This window comes from Opisthocomus hoazin, chromosome 5 (genome assembly GCF_030867145.1).
Source record: "Opisthocomus hoazin isolate bOpiHoa1 chromosome 5, bOpiHoa1.hap1, whole genome shotgun sequence".
NCBI lineage: Eukaryota > Metazoa > Chordata > Aves > Opisthocomiformes > Opisthocomidae > Opisthocomus > Opisthocomus hoazin.
Window position 1 is genome coordinate 61,689,538 of NC_134418.1, and position 24,617 is coordinate 61,714,154.

Below are 24,617 nucleotides of genomic sequence, written 5' to 3' on the forward strand. Positions count from 1 at the left end.
ATTACCCAGCAAAAATGAAAACAAAGTATATTTTTCTGCCCTTTTAGCAGAGCACACCAACAGATGAGTAGTGGCAGCGGCACAGGGGCTGGGGGTGGTACACGGGGTCAGGGAAACGGCAGGGTTGAAGGCAATACTGACTTAAGTCAGTGCTTAAGACTGTGCCTTCCTACTCAGGGTTATTGGAGATGGGACTAAGAAGCGCTCTGAACCATAGAGGCAAAACTCGCAATGCCAGGGGAAACACCCCAAAATCGGAAAAGAATTTTGACTAATCTTGTGAACCACAAATACATATCCTTATAAAAGCAATCCTAGGCAAGCTCAAAGTTTCTGGGACGCACTACATAAAGAAATCAATACTAGTCACAACAGCTCACCACCGCTGTCCCACAATGAAAAATATTTTTATTTGTTTATCCAACTAACCTAATCTCCTTGTTTGGTTGATAGAACGATAACTTTACTGGCATGTCTTCTGGTTTAGTTCTGCATAATTAAGTAATTTTAAATACTCTCTTCAAATTGTAAATATCATTCAGTTAAGACATTTAATAAGGTTGCCCAAAAAAACAAATTTCAGTCAAATGCCTTCCCCTATATGAAACAACTGGAAGCAAAAATAAAATCACTCTAGCCTAATTTAGTTATACCAAAGACAGCAGGGTGGTAAGGAACCGGGACGAAAAGGTTCACAGTCATTTATCTACAGACAGATACAGCATAGGAAATGGGAGCTTCATCTCCAGAGTTGGTTTTAAAAAAACAACACACAAGTCTGCTTAAAAAAGAAATGGAAGTGCAAGTGGTAGGGGAGAGCCTCCAAAATGGACACACGTGCCCTGGAGCCTACGTGTTGAACAGCAAGCTCCAACCGTGGTGTGGGCTGCTCAGCGAGGGTCTAAACTTTCATCTAGTACTCGGGGGAGCTGAATGCAAGTTATTTAAAGCCACGGCACATCGAGCTGGCACGTCACTTTAATACACTGACTATAGATTATGTTACAGCTCTGCTTTATAATGAACCTTCAGCTTCATCTGCAGCTCTCTGGTGAAACAGAGCAGACAGAGGGCTTCAGCTTTAGGGTTTTAAGCATTACAAGATTTAGTTAATGCTTCTGCCAAATCCAAATGTGCAGAACTATCCCATGGCAGCGAAAAATGCCATAGGTTCTTGGCAAAGGGACTCAAATTGAACAGAGACAAAATTCACAGTAAGTGAAATAAACTGAGCTTGCAGCTGAATTTAGCTATGACTTACAGACTCCGCATGCAATTTCAGTCTTCGCTGCTTTCTGCCTGTGAGCAGCAGCCCCATTCCAATGCAGAAATAAGCAAAGCACCCAGCTCTCCACCTGAACTACAGGCGGCACAAAGCGAAGGGCTCCGTTGCTCTCCCGGGGCCAGCCTCGGCCAGCGACAGAAGGAAAGGCAGGACGGCAGACGGGGTAGGGCAGGGCGAGCGCCAGCGCTGCGCCGGGAGGCCTGGGGACACCCAAACCTGCACGTGAGGCAGGACGTGGGACAGGCTGTCCCAGAGCAATGGCATTACCAGCAAACGAACATCATGGTAAATGGCGACGTGAAAACAGAACAAAACACTGAAACATTGCAGACCACTGCTGCTTCGTGTGGTCCATGACAAAAGCTGTGCTTCCATTAGGTACCCACAACATAACAACCAACAGGAGAAAAGAAAAACGGGACCTTTCCCACTCATTTGCAAGTGGCATTTAATTTGACAAAGAAACTCCTCGCTCCTGATTTGAGACCCCAGTGAGCAAAGGGGCCTGAAAACACACAAACCAGGTTGGTTTTCACAGTAAATTCAAGCACAATTTAGAAATTCACCATTTTTTGTGATGCTGCCAGGTAGGAGAAGAGTCAGGCCATATTAAACAGCTGCATGAATGAAGCTGCCCTACAGGACATGGCCCGAGTCACATCTATCCCCTCCTCGGGAAGGTGCCGGCACAGATACTGCTCCTCCTGAGAGCAAGCTTTTGACCCTGGACCCAGGGTTGCGATGGGTGCGTACAGAGACCGAATCTGCCCCATACTGAGCAGTTCTGCCTTTAAAAAAAAAATTATATATATATATATACACACACACACACACACACACACACGTACCCCTCCAAATCTTCAGGAACAATACAAATATATAAAGCTGCTGAAGATTTTAGTAATAGTGTCATGCTGACAATTTTTTTTAAAGGCATTACCCCTGCAGATGTGTTACCACCTCTGTTTCAGGGCTGGTATGCATCAATAAAAAGCTGTACTAAGGAAACCACCACTGATTTCTCTTTCAGCCTTGCATGACAGCTTTCCAGTGCCTGCTGGCAGCAGGTCAGCTTCTACTTTGAACAGAAAACTCAGTGTTGCAACATCCCTCTCCTCATCGTTCTGCAGCACTAAAATAAAACATGCAGAGACACACACATACACATTTTCGATGTCTACATTAAAACATAATAAACACAAAATCCTACTTATGCCAACATGAGTCTGTTTAACTCTTGCAATAACTTACAAATCAGCTTTTGAAGAACTTCAAGACATTCTTGACAAGACAAAATAATGTCTTAAATAAGGTCTCAAAGTCCATTAAATAGCTCAAACCATTTTCTAAGAACCAAAGTAAATTTTTCAGTGAACTGCTGATGAGGAAGAGCTTGTTGAAAGACAACACCTCATCCTCCCCTTAAGGGTGTGGTCGTTTGTATTTTGGCCTTGTATATTTTTATTATTTTTTTGTAGCTTGGCTCAAATAGTCTAGTATTTTCTTTTTTTCCCCAATGTTAAAATATTTGAGGTTTGAGGAGAGCTCCAGGTCTCAGAAGAACTGGAGGAGAGGAGACATGAAGAGGAACAAATCACAGTTTCAGCAGAACTCTAAACCAGCAGTGAAATGGAAGGGCAAGGCATATTTGCAAGAATAAAACCACCTTCTTATTTCAGCTTTGCTATTGGGGGGTGGGGGGGAAGTGTAGCTTTTCAAGCAAGACAGGAAAAGAGAGCGTAAAGAAAAATGTGGCTTTAGTAGAGAAAAATCTTACTGAGGAAAAAACAGCAAAATGTTGAAGTTCTGTGCTCAGCACTGTATGTTTTTAATAAATAAACTGTTAAAGTGGGTTAGCCAAGTAAAACCTTTAGACAAGATTCTCCATCTGCTGTCAGAAAAGAAGGTTTGCATACTTTTCCTCCAGATACTGTCATCACTGCAGTGTCCATCCACACGCTGGAGGTGGGACCTCCGAGCAGCATTTCAGTGCTTCTCGCTGCTCCATCTCCAGAAAAGCCCTTTGCATTGCAGTAAGCCTGCACATCGGCACGCTGAGAAAGCTCTAACTGTAATCTGTCGAGCTGAACTATTTGTGCCTGCAGCATTAGTAGTAAGCACCAAAGTGGAGAAGAAAAAGAGTAGAAGGTAAAATCATTGTAGTGGTTGCTTACAGCAGGCAACTGCTCCAGACCTCGCATATGGATCCCGATACCTGTGTGTCCGACATCTCAGAACTCAACACCTGCTTAGGTATTAAAGCATGATGGGCAAAGTTGACTGGACTCAGGTATTTGCCCACACACACCACAAAAATTGTTCATGCAGCCTTAAGAAACACCAAATACTCACTCCACAGCCAAATCAGATCTATGCCATATTCTTCACTTGTCTGTAGGTTTCAGAAGCCAAAACACATTAATAAAAACGAGAGAAAATTCTCTTGAAAACAAAGGTTCTATTCATCACTTAGGAAAATATTCATTTACTAGTGTCAAAATACATTTTAACATGTGGAAAAAAACAGGGTTGTCCAAGCTTTTCTAAGCAGTAACTCTTTGTAGGCAGACTTCTGCTCTGTGAAACTCTGCTGAGGAAACATCAACAGCCCTGCAAACCCACAAAGTGCAGCACTTTTCCAAGTTTCGCTTCAGATTTTGTTTCGGATTCGGGATCAATTCCCTTTCATGAGTTTGCACCATCCCGATTAGCTGCAGCATGCAAGTCTGGGGTGTCCTAGGAAACGCACCAAGAAGTTTGGGGACGAGGCAGCACCGCGGCCGAGCTTTGCAACGCAGCAGATGGAAAGCATGAGCTCCCTACCCAGAGACAACGTATGGGAAATGCTTGAGTAAATTACTGTCCGGGTGAGCCAAAGGAGGAAAGTTCAGGGGGCATTAACATTTTTCTATCTGATGAAAAACAGACTACAAAAGGTATGAGCAACAGGTTTGTCACTATACAGCTTTCCACACGTATCCAGCTGCCAAAAACGCTAAATGACAATTCAAAAAGGAAGCATCATGCCAGCTGTATATAGAGAGTGAACCAAAAGAGGCGAGGAAAAGATATTAAGGTTAGAGTTTCACCTAAGGGGACTGTATTAATCCCCCTTTTTTCCACAGCATGTTAGCTAAAAATCCAAAAGATAGTTTAACTTCCAATATAAAGCCCATTCTTACACCAAAATTCAGTTTGCAAAGTAAACGCGTTCAGACACGCAGATGGCCAATCAAAATTACGTCCCAGTGATAACTGCGGAGTACTGTGCTTACACATTTTTTACGTTCTGCTCTCAGTTACCTCATTTTAAACAAGAGCACATGGAGACATAAGGTACATATCAACATCATTCTTTCTCCTCTGCAGAAAGAGAAGTCATGAGTTTACCTATATTACAACCCTGCAGAGTTCACAATGACTGGGCCCAGCCCAGACTTTTACGCAACATGATATAGACCTTTTCCATACCTTCTTCCAGCATCTTTATGTTTTAGTGCCTTTTAAAAGTATTACAAATTTATAAATCAAGCAATATATTTCCTACACATCTTGAAGGAAGGTTCAGGTTACTGTTACCTGCATATCTACTTATTCCGACATTTCCTCGGGATCTTGCCTGCCATGCCTCAACCCCTACTTCCAAGGATTTCCCACATGACACATACTTGTTAAAACAGCTGCCAATGCAACAAGCAAAGACGCTTTCTAGAGTAATATACATTTTTCACTGGCAAAAAGCTTGCCTCCCCCAGATCAGAAGAAACTGGTGAAACCAGCCCAGGAATTCTTTAAGGACAAAGGAAGCCCAAAGTTTTATTTCTTAAAGGGCGTCTTCCACATAGCACAGCAGTTTGGATTCAGCACATTCAATGATGGACAAATGACAGCAATAAGTGCACGTATTCATCCTCCATCTTTTTCATCTGGAAATACTGCAGGCAGAAGAGACCCACCACCTGCCACTTTCCATCCACAGCGCTCAGCCTCACGATTTCCCCACCACACAGAACGCAGCACTGGGCAGCTTCTTCAGACCCGCACATTTGGTAATCAGAGGAAGCAAATCAGCAGCTCAGTTCTCATTTTAAAGCACAGAGGGACCTCGTTCAGCATTCCTGGCAAGTCACATCTGAGAAACCCACAAGGCCGATACTACCAGCCACCCGCTCCTCCCCACGCTGCCAGAGGTGGCCTCGCAGCTCGGCAGGTGCCGTGACGGCTCCTTGGCCGCAGCACCCCGCATCCCAGCATCCAGTGAAGTCCCCAGCAAGACATCCCCGTACACCTCTGCTAAAAGCCCCCTCCGCCCTTTAACGCTCTGGGCTTGCGGCAACTTGCAACGCCTCGTGAAACCAACTAGAAAAACACTTCCCCAGAGCTCAAGCTGTCAGAGGAGCATTCACTCACAACTTGGCTGAACGAGTTTCAGGGCACCGAGGGCTTCCTGGCAGGCAGGAAGAATTACTCAAATCCCACTCGATTCTGCCCCCCTACTTCTGTTTTGCCTACGCTGCCACCAGAAGCTGGAGCCACCGTTAATAACCAGTCACTTCTCCATACTTATTTTCCCTAACAGGGTCAAATTCTACTGCACACCCCATGTACTGTTTATTTCTGAAGGTCTCTAGTAACCCAGCTGCTCCGCAATTCACTTTCTTCTACCGCATATACATGACACTGCATACACTGTGTCGCAATAAAACAGCTTTCAGACACCCAGCAACACTTTGGTCACTATGTAATCGATTTAAATACTTGGATTTGATGCACCATTTTCAGAAACTTGGGAGACAGAACATGTTGTCTGTTTAATTACACACAGAACTCGGGTTATAAGAGATCTGCAAAAATTTGTTTCGGGAATTAAGAAAAACAACCCAAACAAGAAAAATATTTGGCACAGCTGCGTGCCCTGAAGTCCTGAAATATTTATAACGCTACTTGACCATAGGAGCTAGCACTGCCACCCTCATGCATTCAAAAACCATGAGTCAGGCCCTAGAAATAAGGAGTACTTTTTAATCTCATGATTTTAATGCCAAGATACACTCTGAGGTTTTGCTGGGTTTTTCAACTCACTTTTTCTTGAACCTTCAATGCAACACTGAGGGGTTATTTCGATGATTTTAATTGAATCCAGATTTCAATACAAGCGCATCAATGTAAAGGACTGGGAGATTAACAGCACCCCCTGCACCGCTCCCCTCCCAAACATTCACCATTACTGACACTCAGGAATGGCATCAGCAAGAGGAACTCTGGGTTCTTCTGTCATCTCAACCAGAGCAATCTTCCCATGGACCCCCTCCTTGAAAGGGCTGCTTTAGAAATATCACTCCAGCATGCAGGAAGACAGCAAAAGAGGTCAAAGACAGCTGCGGGTGGTCCTGAGTAATGTCCAGCTGGAGTTACTGGTGAGGATCTCAAAGCACTTCCTCCTCCTTACGGAACGACGGGCAAAACAAACTCGGCTCTCCTGTACTGCAGTGTGGCCCCTCTGATGACTGAAGTTTTGGCTCCATTTTAGTTTAAGCCTTTCAACAACAACTGAATCTTTACTCTTCCTCCCAGTGTGAAGAAAAGGGATGGGGATGGCCAAAGCGGTATCTTTTGGGTGGTTTTTAACCAATGCTTCGCTTTTAGACTGCATCTATTGCTGTACAGAGATCAGCCCAAGGAAGATGCTACTTTCTTTGCAATGCAATAGGGCTAAACAGCTTTGCAACAGCCTCATGAGCAAGTGAAGCCTAAACCCGCCGTGCTCTCCTGAATCAGAACGGCCTGAAGTGGCTGAGGGAGGAGAGCTGCTACCCTTGCCATGAAGCTGGGAGAGCAGCACAAATCTTGTGGCAGGTTCCGAAAGATAGCCCCGTGCACGGGGTGGCAAGAAACTGAAATAAGGGGTTGAGTCTGCCTGTCCAGGGTGGTCATGCATCTGTCAGGAGACTGAAAGCCAGAAGCCACCTCTAGACCCTTCTCGCCACCTCCCACTTAACACCAGCTACAGAATTTTCCCTGAAGAAGCCAGCAGTGCTTTTTGGGCTGGCAAGTCAAAAGCGTGCGCGTGCTGCTGACGGCATCTATGCTTGTTCAGGAATCCAGTGGTACCCAAGTGCTCTCTGCTGCATAAAAGAGCAGCTTGTTTCTTGATGCTGAGCCATTTCCTGCAACTGTATCAATAAAGCAAAAGCTGCCATATGGCCTTGCTTTTCTGATTAAACAGAAACTCAGTGTTGGGCACGGTAAAACCAGGACATTCTGCAGTCTGGCAAGGACTGGCACAGTAAGGAAAAAGTGGAAGAAAAAGGATCATTACAGACTTATAATGCAGTACTTGCGCAATTCAAAACATAGGCAAGATATCCCTATAAATACTTACACCATCTGGTATACAAAGTCCAAAGCTTCCATCATTTGTCATCAGCTTTCTGACAAATATGCTACATATTTGATTTTAATATTTTTGTGGGGTTTCATAGTTTGGGAGGGTTTTTTTGATACCTAGCTCTTGTTATTCACTTCATCCCTATCTCATCACACACTCTTCTGAATCCTAAACCCTGTTAATGCCACATATAAGAACAGCTTCTGAACAGCATTTCTCTTAAATGATAACTAACAGCAAAAACACCTGGTAGACTTACTTCAACCATAAGACAGATATCCTCAGGCTAAGGAAAGCAAGGGGAAACAAACCAAGGCAGTACAAATTGTGTTCTTGCAAAACTACCTTCCTCTTCATGCTAAAAGAAAAACAGGCAACAAACTGAAAGATTCAAACCTATCTGGCAGAAACCTCAAGAAACGGCACTAGAAAACCAACTCTGATTCATTTTGAGTGGTTACCAATCTTAAACGCCGAAGTGAGGTATTTCCTAACTCATAATGCCCATTGTTATGCATTACGTTTCCTAGAATTGATATTTATATTACATAAATGTCATTGCATCGAAGTCTAAACTATTTTCATGCTGCCCCTCTCAAGCATACGCTTCCCCTGAAGCACAGCATGTGTGCATTCCAGAAAGCTCATCTTTATCACCTATTCTGGATAATATTTTTCTTCATGAGAGATCCCCTCCTGTGAGGTCTCACCTCTCCCCCATATTCAGCCCCCTCTACGTCACGTAGGACTTTCTTTCATGGGAACAAGTCCACGCTGTAGGATAAATGATGACTTGTACTAGGTAACAATCACCAGGGCAAAGCAGGACAGGAGAATCTCCAAAAATCCTCATTTGGTACCCTGAGGATATATTCTTTGCTAAAGAGAGCAACAGAAGTCAGACAGCAGGAATGGGATAATTACCGAGCTAACCAAACAACGTAGATTAGAATATGCAATAAAACCAAGTACAGAGCTGCGCACACAGCAATTGAGTGACAGAGCAGGCATTTGGAGTTACCAGACACACTCAAGGCACTCCATCCTGCTGAGGAGGTCAGGAATCCATTGACGTCAATGGCTACAGAATTCAAAATCGTCTACTTACATCCAACATCCATCCGTCTCCATCACCATGCCAAAAGCGTGCCTTACATTTGCAAGGAGGATACAAGGGGTACAAAACCCAGCAGTTTAGCCTTCTCCAACAGCAGGAGGTTGCAAAGCAAAGAGTCAACCCCAACTGGCTGGCCCTAAATCCTTACTTTGACTGCTGCAATCAGAGTTTCCTGAGAGCAATTTCCAGTTATTTAATCCCACACCGTCCAGGACAGAGTTATAAACTGATCTAGGCTGTCAACTGCAACAGCAGCAGTTTTCATCAGGTCAGGTATCAAAACAAATTCATGTCATTCGAAGTTTTAATAATCAGCAGTTTCTACATTTTAAAGTTCAAGTGTAGATGTGTCAATGGAAGAAAACACTCTCACAGAGGAGCTACTCAACTGGCCAGAGAGTATCATGTTCCCTCTGACATCAGAGGGATACTTTTATCCATGGAGATACTGCAAGAATTCAGGTCTCCAAGACTTAAGTGCACACCTCAAGGAATCCATCTTCAGGTTTTCACATTGAAAGTGAATTGCATTTCTAGACATACACACAAAAACTGTTCTTTCAGTCAAAAAACCTACTCATCTATATTTTGTTCATAAGCTTAATTAGTAAAACTGTCTCTTCTGAAGTATTGACTAAAATAAACTACCCAAAAAAGGGCATGTTCTGAAGTACTAACTCTATCTTAAGAGTGCAATAATTGCATACTGCAAAGAGAGATAAGGAGATAGAGCATTAGAGTACCTCTACAACATTTCCAGAGCAAGGAGTACAACACCACAACATACCTAACACACAAAGACTCCTCATCCCCAAATGCTGTAAACCATTTAGCCCTACAGTTTTAGTGATGGAGATTGACTGGCTGGTAAAAGGTCTGTTTCTCATTAGCTCTCAGGATGTCATACAAACACCTCTGCTAGCCAGTTCTCTTATGGCTAACAATAACTGGCTAATGCATATTTGAGAGAAAGTTGGCTGGGAAAGGTCAATTGTCTCCTCCAAGCAAGTCAATGTTTCTTTCCTTCTGGTAACAACAGTCTGAAGACCCAACACTGCAGGGTACTGAGCAGCAACTCACATCAACATAGGCTGAGCCTTAATGAAGAGTTATCTTATGGAGATAACTTAAATGCCTAAAATTACACTTCTGCCCAAGTGTTTTTGCAGCGCCAAGGCTTGGGTTCTTAGCATTTACAGTATTACACTCGATCTGCACAATAGCAAAATAATTTAATTTACTAATTGAATATGCTCTCTAAGGAGTTTCATGTAAGCCTCTGCTACAATGACTTTTGCTTATAGCCAGCTGCCAAAATACGACAGCTGGAAAGTGGAGAGAATAGACTGTATCCATAGCTGACAAAAGCTGTAATTTAATAAGCATTCAGTGGCAGTTTTCACAGCTTAGTACACTGACAGACGTGTCCTAGCAAGTCTGGCTTCCGCCCTTCTAGACTGTACTGTCCCCACCATTGTGCCAGCAGCCCCAGCTCCCGTGGCCAAGCCTGCTGGGCTGAGGGAGCCTCTGCTGCAGCAGTCCCACCCACTATCCCTGCTCAGAGCACTGATGGAGGAAGAGTTTCATCTGTGGAGCTGGCCTTTTGCTCCGACATGGAGATGCTAGCACAGGCTTTCTTCTGCCAACCTTCTTCGGCCAGTGACTACCACTGACAGAGGGGCGAAGGCCAGTTCACGTACAGGGAAAGTGGTAGGTATTACATGAGCTTATTCCCATTTTAGTGAACTGCTGATGTACCGGGGTTTTTTTCCTCCTTTCACACCTCTGCGTTAAGAAAAGATTTAAAGAGGACAGGAAATCATGTTGTCAGATAGGATGTAACGCTGACTGCTCTCCAGCCACCGCTGCTTCCTTTGCGAGGTTGACTGTCCCCTGATCACTGTCTACATTAAGGTTGATCAGGCCATGAACCCAGGCAATCAGCCCCTCACAAAGAACTACTACACTGTCCCCTGAGGGCTGAATATATTCTACTTGTCGGAATACGTATTTTGGGAGATGCCTTTTCAGTCCTGAATAATTGCTGACAAGCCACCTTAGATGCTACACAGAGAACACTTGTTTGGTTTGGACTCACAACACTGATTTGATGAGGAGCTGCAGAAAGCCAACCAGAACAAGAGAATTTATTCTACCAAGACGTCTTTGATGTTTAAAGGTTTACAAGCCTTCCATTTCCCTATCGGTCTAATAAAAGCAAGCCCAACCCAACTTCCACAAGCTCTCTGGCTTGTAGGTCTCCATTGGCTTTTTGTTTGCTTTTTTTTCCCTCTTTCCTTTTAAAGGCATTAGGTGAAGAGAAATAGAATAGAACAGAAGGAACCACTTAGAAACACAAGCAAGCTGGAGACCAGCAATTCCATTAGTCTACCTCTCCATGTCTTTCACAACACCAAGCCAAGTTCACAACCACACAGACAAGGGGTAGAAATCACTGGCAAGGGAGCCCCACCCTCCCCCCAGAGAACCCCAATAATTTTCGCCTGTTACTTCACAGTAAGGAAACAAAGATTTCACTTACTAGCTGCATTGGACTCGGAACTACGCCTGGCTTGTCATGTATAAGCTGCACATTAGAAAGAAAAAGGTTTAACAGCAGATGTACTAAGAACTTTGAGATTAAACTGCTCTGTCTGGCAAAGGGAGTGCTGGCACAGCAAAGCTGCTTTTCTTTTTATAAAGAGTTCTGAACAAAAATGTTCTATAGCTAGATTTTTCACCATGATATAATCTTTTTTTAATAAAAAAAGATACATCTGTCTTTATGTCTGCATTTTTCACATTTGCAGCATTTTGCCTTCGCTCTACAGAATTCCTTTTTAAAAATCCCAAATGCTATTACTATCAATACAACATCGCACTTAACAGAGACACTTTGATTATTTTCTCCACAGATTTAATAAACTGTGGGTGTAACTGTATCTAAAGATGATCCAATTACATTCATAAACACAAGAGTTTAACAAACAGTAGTTTTACCCTCCTGAAATTGATACACTCTATCTTAATCCAGGCGTAGCATCTAAATCACTGTGCAAGTCTCCAAAAGAACTATGAAATAATTAACACAAATAAATGTTTCTGTTGCCTTACCATCATAATTACTTCACGCTGTTCGATTTCTTATTAGGGAAAGAACTAGATACCACATTAGGTCATCCCTTAATATAGACCAGGGTAAGCCAAACTTCTTTCGTATCGTATCCAGTTAACATGCAAACCATCTGACCTTTCCAACAGGACTACTAAAGACCTGGCAAGATCCACATCTTAGCCTACACGACTTCACACAAGGCATTACATTCTACTCCAGGGCTTTGTTACAGGCACAGCTGACAGCAATTGCGAGAGTTCCTACTTTCAAACACTTTATCAGATGCCATTTGCTCTCTTGCTTTTAGTTTTGCTAAGCTTAACTGTTCAAGCTGAAGTTTCTAATGCAAGACTTACTCAGAATGAGATTGAAACTATAATAATAATCCATAATAGAAAAATATTATGGACTATTCTACTTGAAATTTTTCTGGCCTACATTAAAAAAACTGACCATCCCAGGAAGAAAAGCATAGTACCTTCCTGTTTTGAGTGGGAACTCAACACCTGGTACATCTTGAAGCTCGATAGTATGTAGGCAGAACAGTCACCCAGGTGTCACAGAATTATTAACTTCAAGTTTTTAGGATTGCAAAACTTTGAAGACTACTCTTTTCCCTGTTAAGTAAAACTAAGGTACTGACAGCAGAAGTCTCTGTGCTTTGTGGCTGCTAACTACACTTCACACCAAAACTGATGAGTATATGCCATTGGTACAGCACTTCATCTGCTTTGAGGGTGCGCATCAGGACGCAGTCCTCAATTTATAACATGCTATTTTGTCTCCCTTCTACCTCTCTACTTAGGTCAGCATACACAAGAGACTATGTGGTGGAAACCGCACTAGGATCTTGACATGACAAAAGATGAAAAGCTACTGCGTGTGGGACACCAGCCCATTAACTGACAGTGTTGAAAAGTGAGTGATGAATGAAGCAGAGATCTGGAAAAAAGAGGGAGGGAATACCCTTGTGCAATGTTACGCAAATCGTATTAATCAGACTTTCTACAGCCCGTCCAGTAAGGGTGGCCTTCACTCCAACTTGAAACCTTCAGTCCCTTCTGCAGAAGTGCTTAGTGAGCACGAGCATACACAGCCGGCTGGTGCTTGAGCAGCAGTCACTCGGAGCAGCACCTGCCCCTCCTCGCAGCTGTACCAAACCTAACAGCATCCACAGTTTGTTCCTCTCTTCGTCCGCTGCCTCTTCCTACTTTTCCCTAACTTCATTTCCATATGTATCTAGTTTTAAGCAAGTCATTAAAGAGACTGCTCTTACAGCACAAGCACAGTGCAAGCTCCTAATGTCGTCGTCTTTGTTTTTTCCTCCTCTTAAGATGAGGCTGAATTGCCACAGCACAGCATTACTCGCATGACCATGCTCCTGAAGAAAACCTTTTCAAGAACAGTTCCTGGAAGAGAATGTAATTACAAACCAAATCTACCAGCAAACTTGTCCGAGAAGACCCACATAGCCCACAGTCACCTACCGACATATATACAGCAGTAGCTTGTCTGCATTTAAACCAGGCTAGCGGCGTTTGTGGCGCTCAACCTCTTAACCATCAGCTCTGTCTTCAGCATCACGCATCAGAGCAGCAGGACAGTATAAACTCCTTAACACAAGCAAGGCTTTGAGTCAATATGGTAACTGAAGCTACTTGCACCTCAGAGAAGACTGTGCCCAAAGTTCCAAGCCTTTTTCTTCCACCGATGTCAACTCCTCTCTCTGCAAATTCAGCTTGAGGACCTCTTATAGTAAGGGAACCTGAACTGATACTTTCTTCATAGTTTCCCTACTTTTACTGCTCCATAGACTTGAGTCATTCAAAGGTTCAGGTAACACTGGCCTTAGCAGTGGCCTCCTTTCCTTCTACCTCTATTCTTGCAACAGCTGCCTATGGAAGTAAATATACTTGTATTTGTCATACTTGCTCAAACAAACCGCAGTCTCAATTTTTTTTTTTTTTTTTATTTTTGACCACTGGCAGGAGGGCTATCACCTTTCCCATATTCACACTGCTTTAGGCACAGGAGAGACCGTTTTCTCTCACACTTTCCCTTATATTAATAACATATGAAATCTATTCATAAAAAGTCAAAACAAATGAAGAAAAAAAAAGCCAACAATGTTATCTTCTGGCTCCATACCAAAGCCAAACAAACAAACCTTTCAACACCATGTCTCTTCTCACAATGCCTTCTGATAGCCATCAGCCAATGAATAATGAGACAAACAGTTACACTAAAAATAGCATCTCAGAACGGTGGGGAAGTCGACAGAAGTTGTCAGGCCTCCAGGGCCAGATATTCACAAAGAAAACATGCTTAATTTTTCTGCAGTTACTATTCAATAAATTGTCCTCCTTTTTGGCCTCTGGAAGGACTGCCAATTTTGCATCTGCTCTGAATATCTAATCAGAGTTTATTTTTTCACTGCATCTGTCTTTGAGAAGCGGACACTGCAGACAAATACTTTAGTTTTTCCATCATGAAATGTTTAGCTTGTACTCCTTATACTGTAACTAAATTGTCACTTATAATGGGAAAAAGAGTTACCAGCATTTTTTAATGTAAAAAGAATATGTTCACACATCACATCAGATATCCCTCAGCTACAAGCTCTTTGGTTCCTTGTTCCCTCAGTACAGCCAGCTTCACTTCTGGGGGAATGGCATCAGTAGAGGAACTATTTTAAAATAAGATAGCTTCCTACTTGGTCCGAGGAGGCTGTCTGACAAATAACGTCATGAATAGACAAGATGCAGACACTTTTCTTCCGCCTCTTCTGCCCCACGCCCTCCCTTTTTCCCAGCCCCACTCCAGTGATGGTCTGTCTTGCTTTAAACTGCACAGCAGAATAGACATGGGAAGGAAAACAAGTGGTCAGGAGAAACATAGCCCTTTACCCAATTCTCAGCACAAAGATGTTAAACAGCAGTGGGAAAAGAGGCAACCAGGCAATTACGTCTGTACCAACCGATCTCTCTTTCCATCTTCAAGCGGAACTGAGGTCTCTAAAGGAGGCAACCACGCAAACTCTGAAGCACTAACCAGCACTCTCAGAAAACTCACTCATATTAAACCACTTGTGCAGCTGGGAGCTTTATAATTGTCCGTATGCCACTCAGTTCCCAAAGAAAAAGCTCTGCTCCTTCAGGACTCAGTGCGGAGAGAATACAGACTTTGGCACTGGTGGCCCATTTGTCATTCTCCGTATTTTTTTCTGTAAACCACATCTTGTAAACAGAATTAAACAGAACAGAATAACACTTCTTGCTTTATGTCTTGGCTAATCCCACCCATTTCACAAGGACTGATAGCTCCTGTACAATGCAGCATTTATTGCCCTAGCAGCGGCATCAGCAGGTAAGTGCTGTGACCTCTGCCAGTATCTCCAGCCCCGTGCCAGGAAGATGCAGTAGTGGAATACATCTTCAGCTCTGTTTTGTGCAAACCATCACAACTCAGTAGCAAATCAAACCAGCACATCAACGCCAGCAGCTGCCAGTTAGGGCTTAGTTAGTAGCTCTCAGTAGCTTCCAGGATGAAGCATAAAGTTACCGACACAATTATCACTGACCAGGCCAGCAGTTGTTCTAGTGTTTCTCTCCTATTTCACATGCCTGCTTGAAAGACCATTTCCCCAGTGCCCCACTGCAATAACTTCTTACATACTTACACAAAACTTGATTTTACTGGAAACTACACATGGCTTAATAAAATCATTCATGCAAACATGAGGGCAAGAGGCTTAGCCAGACTCTGCTCAATCAAAGTTGACAAGCTCTAGGCCCATTTAAAGCATCATTTTCCTTTATTCTCTTCCCATTATTTTCACAGATGTTAATGACTTTAAAAAAGCTTGCTTCCAAATGTTAAGAAGGCCAAAGGCTAAATCGCTGAATAAGAAAACACCAATCATACACACTTGATCCACGCAGACAACTTGCTGGATAACCATGCATGAACCTGGGCAGGAAGGAAGGAAAGCAGGAGAGCAGAGGAGACAACTCCTCCAACAGTGACCTCCTGACACCAGCATGAAGAATGCCGGTACACTCACGAGATGAATACTGAGCAGCTGACGTGCTGCACGTGCATTCCCTACTTCATCCCAAGGTGGGCTGCTCTTCCACCTACTCCCTGGGTGTACTGTTCGCTGACAGATGCATTATCTTGAGTCTTCCATCAACTACGAGCTTGCAATAACACCACAGAAAAATGTACTTGAAACAGATGAAGTAATGAAAACTGAAAAACTGGAAAAAGCAGGGGCTGTTTCTAAAGGGTGGGGGGTGGTTGGTTTGTTTTTTTTGAAGAGACAAAGTGACCAGTGGGAGGGGGTAAACATACTGAAAGAAGTTGCAGTAGAAAAACAGAGCTGTCAGTCCGGTCAAGCATTTCCAGAAGACTATTCCATTTCGTTCTTATGAGAGGAATATGGCTAGAGCTGCCATCAGGAGTGAACAAAAAACCGAACTTTTAAATACAGGAAAACATCCTATGTATTTGCATTAGGTGGGAGGGTGTATATCACACACAGGCTACCTTACTGTTCAAACTACAGTTTCACTTCAGCACTTCCTTGTTTCTAGTGGTAAATACTGCCATAAAACAGAGACAAGCACCATTTAGAGACTGCACCACAAAAATTTTGATAGCCTACAAACACTTCAAGCATACATTTAGAACAAATATCTAAACCTCTCGCAGGTCATCGCAACATAATGAATACATCATGAATACAAAACACTATTTATTTTAATCTGCAGAGGACAGCAGTTTTGACAATTCTAATGCTACAGTCATGCTTACTGAGTTTATTCTGCTCATGTCAATTAAGCACTGTGAACAAACCATCTCCCAAAAGAGTAAAGCAAATATAATGTTAATTCAAACTCTAAAGAAGTTTGTATTGTTTTAAATGCTATTGTGTTGCACGTAAACAACAGAGACCACATTGTAAATATCATCAACCCCAAATTCTGTAAATACAATACTCAGCATGCACAAGAGCCAATGCAGGAATCCTGCCTAGCAGTGTGTTTGGATTACTTTATTTCCAATCTTTACACTAATTCATCAGAAGAAACAAACTCTTGCACAAACAAATCTAGAAGGTAAGGATCTGTTGAGTGTAGACCCATGTTATTCCCGAACTGGACATATCCCTAGCATCAGTAGGATTTATCCAATACCACAGACCTACATGGATACCAGCAATAGCAGATCCCTTATTATTGGCAATGACGATTAAAAACAAAATAATTCAGCTACAATTATTCTGGTCCAATAGTCTTTTTTTGACTCACCTGGTGTTTACCAGAACATCCTGCAACTTGGGAACAAATTTTCTTTGAAAATAATTGAGAAACAAGGAGGACCCATGACGCAATTCTTGCAGTGTAGCCAACACTCAAAGTGTTGGGACGCCGCCTCCCAAATCTACCAGGTCGAGACGCCTATTACGTAGCTGCGTTTTCAGTGCTCTGTGCTAATTCAGAAGCAACCAATGCACTCATATGAAGACAATCGCATTATGGCAAATGTCTTTTCACGTGACTACATATATTACAGATAGATAGACAGGCATTAAGCTTTTTCTTCCACAGGGGGAAAAATCTGAATCTTAGTCACTGCCTGCAATAGCTACTTTAGAGCCACCAGCACATAACTGACCTCGTATCTCAGTATTTTTTTCTTATCTGCTCTACCTTTCCATTTTTTCAGTTTTGCATCACAATGTAGGTCTTGAAGGAAGAAGGATTCTTTAATCAATGTAAAATGTCATGAGGAAAAAGTAAGAACAGCAACTCAGAATAAACGAAGTTTGCATACCTTGGCTCTAGTAATTTCTACCTTCTTCTTCACTGCAGGCTAACTGGTCACAGCTTGCAATCTCTTGTTATACACTACCACTACAGAATAAACTACCTGGAAGCCCTACAGTACAGTTACATGTGGTGGCCTGAGCCACTTGAACCCACGGCTGTTAATAAAGACGTAGATCTACCACCTCAGCCCACCCTCTACCCCCAGTTGAAGGGCAAAGATCAAATTGTTTTACTTTCACAGCAACTTCCTCCACTCTGACCCCTGTTTCATGAGAGCCGTACCCCCTACCACGCTCCCATCCCACATCAGCATCCTGGCACTGCGTTCCTGACCTGCGCAACAGCACTCGGCAGGGCTCACACAGCTGGAGGAAGACTGCGAAAAGCCACCCCACTGAACTCCAGCCAGACACAAGTATACGTAACAAGCACCATACACACTTTTCTTGTGCTGATTTACACCACTAACTATAAGGCTGTATCGCCAATATCATATATATTACTCACCATGAAATGTGTACAGCTGTGTAAGTGCTGGTAGCAACTTTAAAGCGCTAAGACAGTGACTGACATAACCCTGCAATAATTGTTGCTATCGGTTATGATGTTACATCTAGGCTACAATATACTAGCTTATGAAAAATCAAGTGTTACCGCTACCCCTGCATTAATGTTAACCTGTTACACCTTAGCTGACACAAAGAATTTCAGCTGAAGAACATGAAACAGGCTTGTTTTACCTTACAGAGGCAACAAGGAATACACCCATTTAAACCGCATTCTGTACAAAGTCAAATGACTTACTTTCTCCAATGAACCATATGAGATCTTAATTTGTTCAAATCAAAGGAGATACTCTTTTCAGATAAACAGCTTTTGAAACCAGTGTATTTTCTGTGCTTCGTAAGCTATACTTTATTTGAACTTAATTTCAAGGAGTTTAAACTAAAAGCAGGAAATTAGCCCTCAGCAGCGCAGCCAGATTCATCCTCAGCATCCAGAGGACAAATTAAAAAGAAAACAAAAAGAGTCCTCCTTGCCAAAGAACATAATTCTGCTGCCTCATTACTGTTTTGCTAAAATAATTTAATTAGCAGTCTTCAGATACAGGAAGGCATTTATGCTTCATAAGGAAAAGCAGGGCTGGGGGCGGAGGGGTGAATGGTACACACTGTTCTGGCATACCAGGAACATGGTGTTGAATTCTTCCAGCTATCAGGCCAAAGCGGGATTGGCATACCAGAACTAAGCACCTTTTTGATCCAAAGGGGCAGGGAAGCACCAGGCACCCTAATATTTGCACGGCCTTAAATGCAAATGAGAAGAAACAGTTCAGCTGAGGAGCAGTCCTGAGGTATAACAGGTGAACTGGATACTGTGCTTCCCCCTCCCATGCACAAATTAAAGTCCTAAAACCACCCCGGTCCCCACCTTTCATTACATTCTGCTCTTGTGGGTGCCGACATTTGTCTTTAGGGGAACTGGCCTAAATAGCTAGGTATAAAAGCCTCAGTTATGGGATTCCTTAGGCTACTCCGTGTGACAGCATATTTGATTTACTGCAATAAAGTAGTAGTCTAGGCTAATTTCAACACACATTTCCTCTTTAGAAACTTTTAGATGGGAAGCCTCTTTACAGCGGGACTGTGTTCTAGATCTCCAGGACAGCAGAGACTCCTACAAAAAAGTACTACCCTTTCCTCAAACTAGTTGTTTACTGTGGTTTATTGCCTACAGCATTTAATTGCTCATCAGTACTATGCACAAGTGCACTTCTACCATCAAACCAGAAGAGTGCTATCCACATCCATGGTTCAAATTTCTCATTAGTATAGGAGTAACCAGCTACTGAACAAGAAACTGAATTACAGTTTCTAGCTTGAAAATCCCCAGAACACATGAACAAACTGCTTCTCAACCCCTTTTTGGCTCAGATATCAGCTTTATTCATCTGTACACAGGCATTTCTACAGCTTTCCAGTCCATTTTAGCCATATAAAAATAATTTTGCAGAGCCAAACTGCATTTTAACTTCACCAGCATAATCCACAGGTGGATAGGATGAGCGAAGTCTAAATGAACTGGCAGAGTTCGAATCGCTAGTTGAGATTAGCTAAAAATATTGCCATGATGCATAAACCCAAATAGAAACCTGCTCAGTCTCCCAGAGCAGTATCAATTCTGCAGTCCCAACAGGTGTAAAAAATAATTCATCTTTGTCACTAAACTATACCAATATGCAGGAGGAGGAGGAGAGCTGTCAAGAGAGAAGTGCCCATATGTACAGAAATGCTTCTACGCAGCAAATCAAATTTAAAGGTGCCAGGGTACAGAGCCATCAGAAGCCAGTTTCTTCACCCAGAGATTTCCAATGATCCAATAAATTCAATGCTGTAAAGTTTATCTCTATATTTTATATGTGAAGTGCTTCAGCCATCTAAGGAAGGCTTTGAAACTCAGCTCACACTGAAAGATAAGCCTGCCCTGAAAACATGGTTTTAAAGTGGTAGTTTAGACAGTTCCTGGGTACAAAGATCACATTTGTTTCAACTTAGTTCCTCAAATCCTTTGAATACCAGTTCAGAGCACTCACTCTATAAAACACTCGTGAGAAACTGGCCTGTTTGTTCACTCAGGCACATACTGATGAACCTCTATTGACAACTACTAGCATTTAAGCGCCTTTTTATTGTAAACAGTGGGATTTGCAAGAACAGACACCAGAATATCCTCAAACTAAGAGCTGTTGAATAAATGAGGGTAACGTGAGTGATTCCTTCCTCCCCTCCCCCATGGGAACTGCACAGGCTCAGCCCTGCACAGAAAATTGTCCACCTCCAACCTCTGCATCTCTGTTTGCTGGGTGGGAGCAGGGAGGGGAATTCAAGGGTGGTTTCTTTCATTTGTTGCATAAATAAATGCAGATAAAACAACCACTTCAAACGAATACATCCTTCCTAAGACAATTTTGTTGGAGCCTTCAGAAAATAAAGAAGATTTATTTTCCCAGCTTCCCCCCCCAACAGCCCTCCAGGACACAGGGCAAGCTGAGCCTCAGCATCTGTAATTAATGGCTTTGCTCACTTATGTCTGAAGGTTGCAGGCCGGCCACAGCATAACAGATACCCGCACGCAGGCGAAGAGACAAACGCACTTACCCGAGAGATAGACAGAGGCATGTTGAAATCCTTGCCCCCCTGAAGTCTGAAACCCCACGGAGCCGGGCCGACCAGAGACACGCTGTAGTTGCTCATGATGTTTAGTATTCAAGGATCAAATCCAAAGAACTGATACCTGCGGAAGAGGATTAGAGTTTTAATTCCATTTTAAAAGCCTTCTTTCTTCATCTGTGTTCCCTTCCATTCTACAAAGCCAGCCAAAAAATCCACACCAGGTCTGTCACTACTTCTGCTTTTATTCCCCACATGTTGTTTTCCTCCATAGCTTAGGAAGAAACACAGCTAGGGAACTGGTAACATGGACTTAGGTCTCTGAGAACTCCCGGTGCTGAGAGGTTTGACAGCTACTTCTTACTAGCAAAATGCTGTGCGGGGGGGAAAAAACCCACCCTACATCAAAGCTCATCTTAAAAAAACATCAGTGTTGAGACAAGCATGAATTGATAGCACCCCTTAAATCCAAGCATGGAAGAAATTAGCACTACTGGCACATTTATTTCTAACAAAATGAATATCATATGCTGCCATGTCATCAGCTCAAAGCTTGTTTCTAAACACATTCTGTTTTGACAGTTTCAAAACGATGTCAAAACATCACAACTTTGAAGTTAATCAGAAGAAAATAAAATCCCTGCGACTTTTTTTATTTTTACAGCATTGTTCTACCAATATGAAGCTATGCTACAGACAAAACAGATTAAAATCAACCCTCAAATGAAAGCTGTGAACTAAAGTGAAATACCCACGGCCACAACTTAACGCTGAGGCAGCAAAACCAAAACAAAACCCCAGAACCCAAGCGTCTCCCTGCCCTCCCCACAAACGTGGGCAACAAATTACCTTTAAAAGGCAACCGTGGCACTTAATCGCCGTTCAGCGTCAAAGACGAGCTTCAGTTTCACCTCAGATAAGTAACGCTACAACGACATCTTAGGTAGTGGGTCCCGGCTATTTTTGCACGGATGAAGCCAGGCGGGAGCACACCAGGCTGCTGTAAGACTACACCGGGGCACAGCCAGATTCCGCGCTCGCACGGGGACGGTTAAGGTGGACCTTCAGTGAAGCAGAACCAAGAGGGCTGCAAGGCCCACCGAGCTCCCCAACGCCCGGTTTTACCTGTTCATACAGCGCGGGGGGGAGTGGGTGTTATTTTTTCGGAGGCAGTGGATTTTCGCAACGGCAGCCCAGCCTCGCGGCCCTCCGGAGTGGGGCTGTCGCACGGCCCCCGCGAGTGCAGCGAAGGACATTTAATGGCGCTCCCCGAGAAAGCCACCAGTAACGCACCTTTGCGGGTTTGCCTCCCAGAGCCACAGCGATCCGCTGCCCAGACCTGGCTCTAAATCAAACGGCAAGCTTTATACCCACCGCTCAGAACAAGACGTACATTAGGAAGCAGAACTGGGAGCTGGTAACGGCGGTGCCTGGGTACCTGGGCAGCTCCCAAGTGTCCCTACCTGCTGGCAGCCAGCAAAGGGGCAGCTCTGACCCCAGGCACTGACCCCACTCACCCTTAAAAGTCTCCACAGGCACCAGCGTGCAGAGGGGGAAACGCACACCGCTGAGCTTTCCTGTGGCTGAAGGGAAATGAAAAGTCTCCACCAAGTTTGAGCCAGGACTCTTAGGGGACTCGCTCACCGCTACAGTGAGAAGTACAACTCATTTAATTGCTCTGTGCACTGAATTCCTTACAAAAAGGGGATTCTAATTTGTCACAGATTTCTTCCTATATAAACTACGAATTCTCATCATTCCCTCTAAATGAAGTCCACTGCAGTGAGAGGTGGACAAATTAGAGACTGCAGAACAGCAAACCACATCCAGCGACCAGCACCCACACAGTTCATGGGCACGGGCACAGGCTTTACCTATCAGATAAAACTGCAGCACTTGTGTAGCACTTATTTTGTTTAAGCTGAGTAACAGCTGGTTACAATAACAGATCTAGGAAAAAGATTAAGTTATATTAGAAAAGGTACCGTTCTTTTTCATTTGTAGCAACTACTAATAGGAGGGAAGTGACTGCGTGCTGAAATACCATGCCTCACTCCTAGCATCGCTCATCTTTCCTTCCTCACCTCCTCGATTCTGCCGGCTCTGCATCTCTAGGCTCACGGGTACAGGGAGGGAAGGAACAGCAGACAAAGGGGATTTCTCCAAAGTTGAGCTTGACAAACTTCAGAGATGTCAGAGCAACAACTCAGAAAGCACTGCAACCCACCAGCCCCGCTTCACGGGGGGAGCGTTGTGCAACCAAACCGGCTCAGGGTGAAATTGTGCAACTTTCCTTTAGACGATCAAACGCTTGGCGGATCCGCTCCTGGAAGGGGGAATTTCAAAACCCAGGCAGAAACGCTGGCCGCCACCAAGGCACAGAGCCCCGGGTGGGTGGCTGTGCCGGGGGGTGGGGGGGCAGCGCCAGCACAGCCCCGTAACCCCCTGCACCCCCTCTGCCCGGCAACCCCGAACACCTGCGAGCACCCCGGGGCGAGGAGCGGGAGGGGGCAGCAGACAGCCCCGCAGAGCGCTGGGGCTCGGCCCCAGGCGCCCCGCAGCCCCCCACCCGCGGGGGAGCCCCCGGGGCGCCGCACAGCCTGGGGACCACGGCCGGGCAGGGGCCCGTGCCCGAGCCCCGCAGGTGCCCCGCAGCCGCCGGACGAGGCGCTGCCCGCCGCCCCCCGGCCCGCGACACACCGCACGCCCCGCTTAAAAGAAAAAAAAAATCAAATTAAAAACAAAGAAAATAAACTCAAATAAGCACCGTGAAGCTTTAAAAACCCCATCCAACCTGCTGACTTTTTGCTTCCCTCCTCTGTTGTTTTTTTTTTTAGCCTTGTTTTGCTCCCCTCGCCCGGCCACTTACCCCGGCGGTGCAGCGCGGTGAGAGCCCCGCACTCCCGCGTCGCGTCTGCCAGGCGGCGGCCCCGTCCCCCCGCTCTTGTTTTCACTTCCGTCTCCCGCCGCTCCTCCCCCGGCCTGGCCCGGCCCGGCCCGGCCCCGCGGCGGTGCGCGGCGAAGCGGGGGCTGGAAAGGCTCCAGAGCACCGTTCCCGATTTATTTGTGGATTTTTTTTTTTTTTCCAGTCAATAGAGAAACGCGCGCGCTGTTCCCCTTGGCTCTGCGCGCAGCTCGCACCTGCGACACCGCCGGGCGGGCGGCGAGGGGGCGCCGGGCCGGGCGTGCCGCTGCCCCTCCAGCCCCCGGCCCGAGGCTCCGCGCCGCTGTGCTGGGCGGGGGGCAAAGGGCCCCCCCGACACCCCCCGGCTGTATCCCACGTACCGCGGTGCAGCCCCACGTGGGCTGCCGGGCAGCCTGCGGCAGAGCGGGAGCCCTCGCAAAAAAGTGAGTGAGTTTGGTTTATTTACCCTTTTCACAAGGGTGTGTAGTGATAGGACAAGGGGGAACGGCTCTAAACTGAAAGAGGGCAGATCTAGATTAGATATTAGGAAGAAATTCTTCACCATGAGGGTGGTGAAACACTGGAACAGGTTGCCCACAGAAGCTGTGGCTGCCCCTTCCCTGGCAGTGTTCAAAGCCGGGTTGGACGGAGCTCTGAGCAACCTGGTCTGGTGGAAGGTGTCCCTGCCCATGGCAGGGGGTTGGAACCAGGTAATCTTTAAGGTCCCTTCCAACCCAAACCATTTTATGGTTCTATGATTCAACATGGAGTAAAGTGAGGGCTGACAGGGACGCGCTCGCCTC

General features: G+C 44.6%; 1 protein-coding gene across 9 annotated transcripts in view; it reads right to left on the minus strand.

Moving 5' to 3' along the window:
* The window catches only part of PDLIM5 (PDZ and LIM domain 5), a 131,908-nt gene extending 108,025 nt beyond the window's left edge, over positions 1 to 23,883 (minus strand). For 5 of the 9 annotated variants that reach the window (XM_075421491.1, XM_075421490.1, XM_075421489.1 and 2 more), the window contains exons 1-2: positions 23,779 to 23,883; positions 20,898 to 21,033 (exon numbers count right to left, since the gene is read on the minus strand). In XM_075421491.1, coding sequence (XP_075277606.1) covers positions 20,898 to 20,993 — 96 coding nt within the window. In that variant the 5' untranslated portion in view covers positions 20,994 to 21,033; positions 23,779 to 23,883. The remainder of the gene's footprint in view (positions 1 to 20,897; positions 21,034 to 23,778) is intronic. The other 4 variants (XM_075421494.1, XM_075421493.1, XM_075421492.1 and 1 more) reach the window with 2 other exon arrangements.
* Between the last annotated feature and the right edge of the window lie 734 nt (positions 23,884 to 24,617).